The sequence below is a fragment of the Toxorhynchites rutilus genome, chromosome 1, assembly GCF_029784135.1.
Source record: "Toxorhynchites rutilus septentrionalis strain SRP chromosome 1, ASM2978413v1, whole genome shotgun sequence".
NCBI lineage: Eukaryota > Metazoa > Arthropoda > Insecta > Diptera > Culicidae > Toxorhynchites > Toxorhynchites rutilus.
The window spans coordinates 104,987,658-104,997,392 of NC_073744.1; the positions used below are offsets into that span (position 1 = coordinate 104,987,658).

The window sequence follows — 9,735 nt, forward strand, 5'->3', positions numbered from 1 at the left end:
TTTGCGTTTACCGATTTTTTAAAAATAGTAAAATTAAAAAGTTATAATTTTTTATTGGTTCATGCGATAGAGAGATGTATGCAGATTATTTTCATATAAATTTGACATAAATCGGTTCAGTAGAACTTGAGATATCGTGTACGCCAGTTAGAAAAAAACTAGTTCCGAGAGAAACGCGTTTGAAGTTCATTGTGATGGCCGTAACAGGTTAGATACCACATCACTAAGATGGCTCTAACTAGGTAAATAATAGGATTTTCGATAAGTCCTTTCTAGAGTATATTCTTGAATGCCTAAACTACAGAAATATGGTAAAAAAGATTTCTTCAGATTTCTAGACTAGAATACCCCCTTAAGCTCTTTATTAACAATTAATTCCGTTATAAATTAAACAATTATTTGCTATAATTAAATAGTGTTTTAAAATAAAAGTTTTTATTTTGCACTAAACATCTGGTCCTTCGAACCGGATGGTCGTCGACCCAATTCCGACCACCCGGTGAAGCCGCTGCAAATGGCACCGACGCCATTCCTGCATACTTGTGAATAGGATATTCAACGTGATATCGCCATTGCAATTTTGTCACCGACGCCATCCAACATTGGTCATTATTCGAACAAAGCTGATTAAATTTATTTAGCATTGCTAAATGCAATAGAAGGTGAGTGGCATTCCAATCGCCCTATGTTTTTATCGCTCGTCTACCGGATCCTTTATCGCTTGCATGTTTTCGTTGGCTCATCGGCAACTCTGTATTGCCCATCCTGATCCTGCCTCGTGGTCTCGGTTCGCACACCCGGAGCGCTACGATTGATCAATCAATCAATGCACAGCGAGTAGCCATTCTACTGAACATTGAAGGGAGAAAGTGAATAGAATATTTGAGAATTTTGAGAGCCTTGCCGTTCTGGTAATCTGCAAGGACGCACACGAGGACTATTTTCAACGGTCGATTTCTCCACGGTTGATTTTGATCGATAGGCATCTCTAATTCTTCCAAGCACGTAGCATAGTTCAACAGAAGGAGTATTTTGATATTCAAGGCAAAGAATTGCCTCAAGGAGGTAAGTACCGCTCCAATCCACTATCTTCTCCTTTTCCGGGCTACCTGGTCTTATTTCACAGATCACATTCGCCATTCATCATCATGTCTGGAGCTGAACGGAAGCTGCGCCACCTGAAAACGAGACGTCGTGGTATCCTGTCGTCGTTCACTCTCATCAATAACTTCGTCTCTTCGTACCAGGAGGAAAGAGACAGAGCAGAAGTTCCCGTACGCCTGGAAGCGGTCGTGTCGCAATGGACGGAGTTCAACAAGATACAAGTGGAATTAGAAACTTGTGATGAAGCTCCTGAAGCGATAGACCAGTATTTTAAAGAAAAAGCCGAGTTTGAGACGCAGTATTATAAAGTGAAGGGTTTTCTTCTGCAACACTGCCAAATCCCTGCTACGAATGCGCCTTCTTCCGCCCCCCACACGCGAAGTCATAATTCGAGCAACGTTAAACTGCCTGACGTTAAGCTACCGGTGTTTGCCGGCAACTATGAGAGTTGGCTCAACTTTCACGACTTGTTCGTATCGCTTGTTCACTCATCGTCGGAGCTTTCAAGTATCCAACAATTTTATTATCTCCGGTCGTCTTTAGCTGGGGAAGCACTGAAGCTAATCCAGACGATACCGATTAGTGGCATTAATTATCCAGTGGCTTGGAATTTGTTGGTCGAGCACTTCCAAGACCAGAAGGGTCTTAAGCGCAATTATGTTCAGGCATTGTTTGACTTTCCGGTCCTTCGTCGAGAGTCTTCTACTGAACTGCATTCGTTGGTTGAAAAGTTCGAAGCAAATGTTAGGGTACTCAAGCAACTTGGAGAAAGCACCGAACATTGGGACATATTGCTGATCCATTTCCTCACGAGTCGTCTCGATCCTGTAACTCGCCGTGATTGGGAGGAATTTTCTGCTACTCTTGACAACGCTGTTTTCAAGGACCTCATCGATTTCATCCAGCGGAGAGTCAACGTATTGCAGCACGTGTCTTCCAAGCAAAGCGATATTCAACAACTTTCGCAATTTCGCAAAACGACGAATAATCGTGTTAGTAGCCACGGAGCATTTCAGGAGAATCGTCGAAAGTGTCTCGTCTGTCCGGAAGAACATCCCATCTACCAGTGTAGCATCTTTAGTCGTATGCCTGTAGAGGAGAAGGAGAAGCTCGTCAAGCGTCACCAGCTGTGCCTGAACTGTCTTCGAAAAGGCCACATGGCACGTGATTGTCCGTCGGAGAACTGCTGCTGGAAGTGCACATCTCGCCATCATACTCAACTGTGCACAAATACATTGAATGCTAGAAAACCATCAAACGCTGTAGCAGGTTCAAAGAATAACAACCGAAATTCGAACCATTCCACCACCAGTACAACCCTTCAAGATCAACAACCCCCATCCTCATCGATGCAAGCGCCAGCACCTGTTTTGAATGCTGCACACTCCGGTTTGAGCAGCTGTAACTCACAACTGTCCGCGAGATCCAAGGTTCTTCTAGCCACTGCTGTGGTGATTGTAGTAGACGACGCTGGAAGAGAACATATCGCCCGAGCACTTTTGGATTCGGGGAGCGAATGCTGTTTCGCCACCACACAGTTGTCTCAGACGATGGCTGTTACTCGAACGAGAATCGATCTGCCGATAGCCGGAATCGGAAAATCTTCGACCAATGTGAAGCACCAATTTCGTGCCGTCATCAAATCCCGAACTCGCAACTATTCCTCTTGTGTCGATTTGCTTATTCTGCCGAAGCTCACTATCGATTTGCCATCGGTCGGTGTAAACATCGATCATTGGAACATTCCCACCAACATTGATCTAGCCGATCCAGTGTTCTTCAAATCGAGCAGTATCGACATTATATTGGGCGCAGAGATATTTTTTGACCTGTTCTCCATCCCAGGTCGCATTTCGCTTGGAGATTTTCTTCCTTCACTCACCAATTCCGTCTTAGGATGGGTAGTGTCAGGCCGAACTGCCCAAAGTCAACGCCAATCTTCTGTTCGCTGCAACGTTGCAACCATAGCCGATCTTCACAATGATATGGAGAAATTTTGGAACATAGAGGAAGATCCATCCGCCACCAATCATTCCTCGGACGAAGCTGTCTGCGAAGAGTTCTTCCAGCGCACTGTCGCACGCGATTCATCGGGTCGATACATGGTTCGACTACCATTCAAGGAATCTCTAATGCAGCGATTGGGAGACAACAAGAAATCGGCTCTGCATCGCTTTCGCCTGCTGGAAAATCGACTGTCACGTGATTCTACGGTCGCTCAGAAGTATCGAGACTTCATGGCCGAGTATCTACGGCTGGGTCATATGACGCCACTCAGCGACTTCGGAGATGGGATTCATCCGAAGTATTACCTTCCACATCACCCCGTTATACGAGAGAGCAGCAGAACAACTAAGCTGCGCGTCGTTTTCGATGCGTCCAGCAAAACGAGTTCGGGAATCTCACTGAACGATGCCCTGCTCGTCGGTCCGACTGTGCAGGACGATCTGCGCTCTATCATCATGCGTTCCCGCACACATGAAATCGTTCTCATAGCGGACGCCGAAAAAATGTATCGCCAAGTTCTACACTTCCCCGAAGACTATGCGTACCTGTACATATTCTGGCGATTTTCTCGGGACGAACCACTTCAAACATACGTTCTCCGAACCGTCACGTATGGGACAGCATCGGCTCCTTATCTGGCTACTCGGGTCTTGAAGCAGTTAGCAAGCGACGAAGCGAGAAATTTCCCAGTAGCAGCGAAGGTAGTTGAAAGTGATTTTTACGTGGACGATTTATTTTCGGGAGCTGCTACCGTGAAAGAGACAATCAAGCTACGGGAACAAATCGAAGGCATGCTTTCCAGTGGAGGCTTCCAGCTGAGAAAGTGGGTATCTAATTTTGAGGCCGTTCTTGAGGGTATTCCGCCTGAGAACCGCGCTCTTCAACACTCAATCGATCTCGATCGTGACCAAATAATCAAAACGCTCGGTTTGCACTGGGAACCAGTATCCGATCGTTTTAAGTCTAAAATTGAGCTTCTTCTGTCATCAAACGTCGTGCTCACGAAGCGTCAAACGCTGTCGTATATCACTCAGCTCTTCGATCCATTGGGACTCGTCGGTCCAGTCGTCGTAACGGCCAAAGCGTTCATGCAAACACTCTGGACGCTTCGGGACGAGAGCGGAACGATTTGGGAATGGGATCGAGAGCTTCCATCCAGTCTACGGGATCAATGGATCAACTACCACTCAAATCTACCTGCGTTGAATGAATTGAGTATCGATCGTTATGTTCTTCTCCCAAACTCGGTCGAGATTGAGCTGCATCTGTTCTCGGATGCTTCGGACATCGGATACGGTGCGTGTGCCTACTTGAGGTCCGTCAGTAACAGTGGATAAATCAAAATCACACTTCTGACGTCAAAGTCCAGAATTGCTCCTCTGAAGAAACAGAGCACACCTAGACTCGAACTGTGTGGCGCTCTACTCTCTGCTGAGTTGTACCAGCGAATCGCCGCTTCTCTTCAGATTACGTTTTCTACTGTTTTCTGCACTGACTCCACGACAGTCATCAATTGGCTCAAAGCAACTCCGTCTACTTGGACAACGTTTGTCGCAAACAGGGTGTCTAAGATTCAGCACGCGACGCAGCACTGTTCTTGGAACCATATAGCCGGACTGGAGAACCCAGCTGACGTCATCTCTCGTGGTTGCATGGCTTCAGATCTCATCTTCAACAAACTCTGGTGGAAGGGTCCAGGATGGCTGCAGCAGGAAAAAGAGCACTGGCCTGTTAACGGACAACACTGCGGACCTACCGATCAAAGCAATGCGGAACGACGGAAGACTGCTGCAATCTCCACTACTGCCACTACCACACTCTCGTTCATCGACGAATATACAGCAAAATTCTCTAGCTACTCAAAGATGATACGAATCACTGCCTATTGGCGTCGCTTTTTTCGTTTCTGCGAATACCAACGAAAATTCGCAAATTTACCTTCCTTACGACCGATGAACTCAAGACTGCCGAACATGCGCTCATCCGATTACTACAGCAACAATGCTTCTCCGACGAATGGAAACGGTTGGAAAATGGACAGCCAGTTCTGAAAAGCTCTCGACTAAAATGGTTTCACCCAATGCTCTCACCCAACGACAGAATCATCCGGATCGGCGGTCGCTTGGGACAGTCGACACGACATGAAGACTTCAAGCACCCAATCCTGCTGCCAGGCTCTCATTATCTGTCAACACTGCTACTATTGTCATATCACCAGAAACTTCTGCATGCTGCCGCGCAGCTGATGATCAACACAATTCGTATTCGTTACTGGCTCTTGGGCGGAAGAGGGGCGGCTAAGCAGATCGTACACAAATGCGTCACCTGCGTACGCGCTCGACCGAAGCTCATCGAGCAGTTTATGTCCGAGCTCCCGGCTGCTCGTGTAACTGCGTCTCGACATTTTTCAAAAGTTGGCATAGACTTTTGGGGACCAATCTACATTCAACCACGGCATAGACGCGATGCACCCATCAAAACATACGTTGCCGTATTCGTCTGTTTTACGACGAAGGCGGTACACCTCGAAATCGTTGCAAACTTGACTACCGCAAAATTTCTACAAGCCTTCCGACGATTTGTATCCCGGCGTGGTCTATGCTCTGACGTCTACACAGACAACGGGAAGAATTTTGTGGGCGCAGCCGGCGAGCTAAAACACCTTTTGCAAAGCGCAGAGCACAAAGGTCAGGTAGCTCGAGAGTGCACGGAAAACGGCATCCGTTGGCACTTTAACCCTCCCAAAGGCTTTCATTTTGGCGGACTGTGGGAGGCGGCAATAAAATCGGCGCAGAAGCATTTCACTCGGGTACTAGGCCCTCGAGTACTGGCGTACGACGACATGGAGACTCTCCTAGCGCAGATAGAATGCTGCTTAAACTCCCGTCCGCTTACACCTCTAAGCGACGACCCATCCGATCTTGCTCCACTTACCCCGAGGCATTTCCTTGTGGATTCGGAATTAAAGGCAATTCCTGATGTCAATCTCGACTCAGTTCAGTACAATCGGTTGACTCAATGGCAGCAGACACAGAAAATGTTCCAGGAAATATGGAATCGATGGCACCTGGAATATTTGGCTACGTTGCAGCCCAGAGCCAAGTGGTGCAACCCACCGGTACACATCGAAAAGAACCGACTTGTGTCAACATAAAAGAGGAGAATATTTCACCGATGCGATGACCAACCGGCCGAATTCATGAATTGCACCCCGGCAAGGACGGCGTTGTCCGGGTTGTGACGCTACAAACAGCTCGCGGGTTCATCATTCGTCCAATTGCGAAGCTGTGTCTTCTTCCTGTCTTCTCATCCAACGAAGAAAACGTCAACGACGGCGAAACTGTCAACAACGATAAGCTGACAAAGTTACCAGAGAAATTGAAATTACAAGGTAAGGACCTGTCCAATGCGTTACCAGTTTCCTCCGGATCTACCGGGTCTTAATTTTTTTTACATGTACTCTTCAATCATCTAACCGAGGCGGACATCGACGGCGGAATCTACGAGCATCCCATGGGCAACAGCGACAGAACCAAGCCCTGTAAAGCAGCGTCGTACTTCAGCAGCAACGTCCAGAAATGGCTATTTCTGGGGGAGGCAGGATGTTTGCATATAAAACGCAAATAGACCACAATGCCACTCATCGGTCAAAAACAACTCGTCATCGACGTCGCGACGTCTATGAATGTGACATCCCACACACATAAGAAGGCCTGCGTTCATCCCGAATGCGAGTGGTCAACGGCTGCGCTGGTATACCGACTTGATCGAGAGAGGGAGATAAAATTCACGAACGTGAGGCTACGAGCATGATCGAGGTCGATCGTACTGGATGCTGGACTGGACATCGCTCGGACTTTGATCCACCGACAGTACATTCTCTACACGTCGCCGGGATCGGTCCGTCGTCGAGACGGTTTCATTTATTAAGCTCTTTATTAACAATTAATTCCGTTATAAATTAAACAATTATTTCCTATAATTAAATAGTGTTTTAAAATAACAGTTTTTATTTTGCACTAAACAGCTTTAATTTAATATGTCGAACATCTGAATTGGTCCTGTGGTTCAAAAGTTATGAATTTTCAAAAAAAAAAGTCATTTTTGGCAAAAATGCGAAAAAAAGGATTTTTTGGACCACCCTAAAATGGAAATGGTCACCCTAACAAAAAAATTAAAAAATATTGGTCCAATAATTTGCGATAAAGAACAAAACTACCACTTTTGACGAAGATCTGAGAAGCACTATATCGGTTTGTAATTTTGGTTTTTATCTGTGTGTGGGCGTTTGTGTTTGCGTGTTGACCGTTGATCGTTGACTGTTAATCGTTGAACGTTGAGCGTTGAGCGTTAAGCGTCGAGCATGGTTGCCAACTATTATTCACAAAAATATGGGAGAATGGAAATAAAAATCAGGAAGAAATCAGGATAATTCATATTGGGTTGTCCGGAAAGTTCTTGTCGGTTTTGGAGAAAATAAAGCATCATTATTATAGGCAGATACATTTATTCAATTTTATATGCACTGTTTTGTTCCACGATTTTTCGTCATATTCTACGCAACTTAAGAATTCTATCCTTCTATCCTCCCTCCTCGTCAAAACCTGATTTATATATAAAAGAAAGATATTTTTATGCTGGCAAGAAAAGAGCAAAAAAGACAAGCGAGTAACAATTATAAAGAATGAAGCCTAGGAGTAACGGGAATGAAGGGAAAGGGAATAGAGGAATCGGTTCGGAATACATAGATAATGAACGAAAGCAAGAATCAACATTATACAAGTGCGGACTTGAGAGCTTTTTTTATGTAGGTTATTGTGACAGTTTTCATTTCCAACCATGAAAATTTTGTATCCTTATTACGGACATTCTACATTACGGACAATATACATATTTTCACTCTAAAAAAGTAAAAAGCACAAACGTCAGGAAAAATCAGGATTATTTCAGAATAATCAGGCAGAATTGGATGTTTGTCAAGATATCAGGGAATGTTCCAAAAAGTCTGAGGAATCCTTAAAAATCAGGAAGGTCGACATCTCTGGCGTTGTGCGTTGGTCGTTGATCTTCGAACAACGAACGTTGAGAGTTGTGCGTTTATCGATGAGCGCTGAGCGTTGAGCATTAACGTTGTCGTTTTCGTTTTCTGTTTCCGGGGGTGAGTGTGGTCGGTTTAGGACCACTATTTTCGAAACAGAACCTCCGATATGGCCTCTGTTTTCTTCTTTCTAAGCATTCCTGAATCACACCGACCAGTATAAAACATAATTTAAGCGTTATACTAGACATTTCAATGCCCGAAGTCGCCAAAAAACAAGAATTTTATGTGATGAATAGCCGTTGCAATTTAGAGGGTCGGATCAAGGCCACCCTCCCATGAACTTTGCCGTTTAACCAACTTTATGAAAGTCATAACCAGTATATTGGAATGCCTTTTCGCGCAATCCGCGCCATTGTTTACTTTTCGTCGTTCGTGAAGTCAAAGCAAACATTTTTGTGCACTGACTCAATCGGTCTGAATACACTGATTTCTAATAAAAATATCTTCAGATGGGAATATACAAGATCTGGAGAATCAATTCCGTACCCTAAATATAAAATTTCTCCATAAGAAAATCACAGTTTCAGAGAACCAGCATGTTCCTGCACATGCTGGTTGGACAAAAATTTGATGCATAAGAAGAGTTGACGGTTCGCTGGCATTTTCGGTGCTTCGATGTTGGTAACGTTCTCACTCCGCGGTGACTGACGAGCGATTTTCTTTAAATCTAATCAGAACAAAAATAAGTTTTGAAATCGGCTCAGCAACGATACGATGAATTCTATTCTGAGATCAAACAATTTGATTAAACATCGTGGCGGCAGCTCGAAAATTTTAATAAATGCAATGCAATTTAGAATCAGAAAAACTATGTATAAGCATCATCAAACACAATAAAGACTTGCAAATGTAAATGAAGCAGTTGTAGTAAATAAATGAGTATTTTTTTCATGCTAATAAATTTTTTTTTCTCTACAACGAATATTTTCGATGGTACAGATTTTTGAATAAAAAGTACAGATGATTTTTAAAATGTGGCAACACTAACAACAACTATGGTGAAATCGAAAAACCAGGCGACATCGTCTACGTTAAAAACCTTAATTTATTATAAATACATATATAAATTATAATATGAATATGGGAGGAGTACGACAATTTGTATGAAAATTGATGGAACGACTTGTAGGTGATTCTTGTGTGATATACACGGAGGAGAATCATAAAATATATTTGTTATATTAAAACATATTGTTCAGTAACTGCATATTGAAAATTCAGCAGAAATAAACAGATCTTATTTAGCTTTCATAATCTTACATGATACATACAGTGTTCGGGAATAAAATCAATCGCCGATTCTTTTTAGCGTAATGCTGCAAGCTAGAAATTTATTGGATGAAAATTACATATTGTATAAGTCTATCGTATGTATGAACTTACAAATTCGGTACGGCTTCAAGCCTTATTACTCCCCGAACAAATCTTGGCTTCCCTTTTGGGGTCTTCTAAAATATATTGAATTAGGCTAACCTAATTCAATTGTGCGTGCGTTTACTCCTGGGATTGCTATGGAAACATAG

General features: G+C 43.9%; 2 protein-coding genes across 2 annotated transcripts; both read left to right on the top strand.

Moving 5' to 3' along the window:
- The first annotated feature begins 1,148 nt into the window (after positions 1 to 1,148).
- Positions 1,149 to 4,448, top strand: LOC129761264 (uncharacterized). Its single transcript, XM_055758977.1, has one exon. It carries the CDS (start codon positions 1,149 to 1,151, stop codon positions 4,446 to 4,448), a length of 3,300 nt encoding a protein of 1,099 aa, XP_055614952.1.
- Positions 4,449 to 5,191: 743 nt separating this feature from the next.
- Positions 5,192 to 6,265, top strand: LOC129761265 (uncharacterized). The gene has a single exon (XM_055758979.1). The coding sequence runs from the start codon at positions 5,192 to 5,194 to the stop codon at positions 6,263 to 6,265; it is 1,074 nt and encodes a 357-aa protein (XP_055614954.1).
- The last annotated feature ends 3,470 nt before the right edge of the window (positions 6,266 to 9,735 follow it).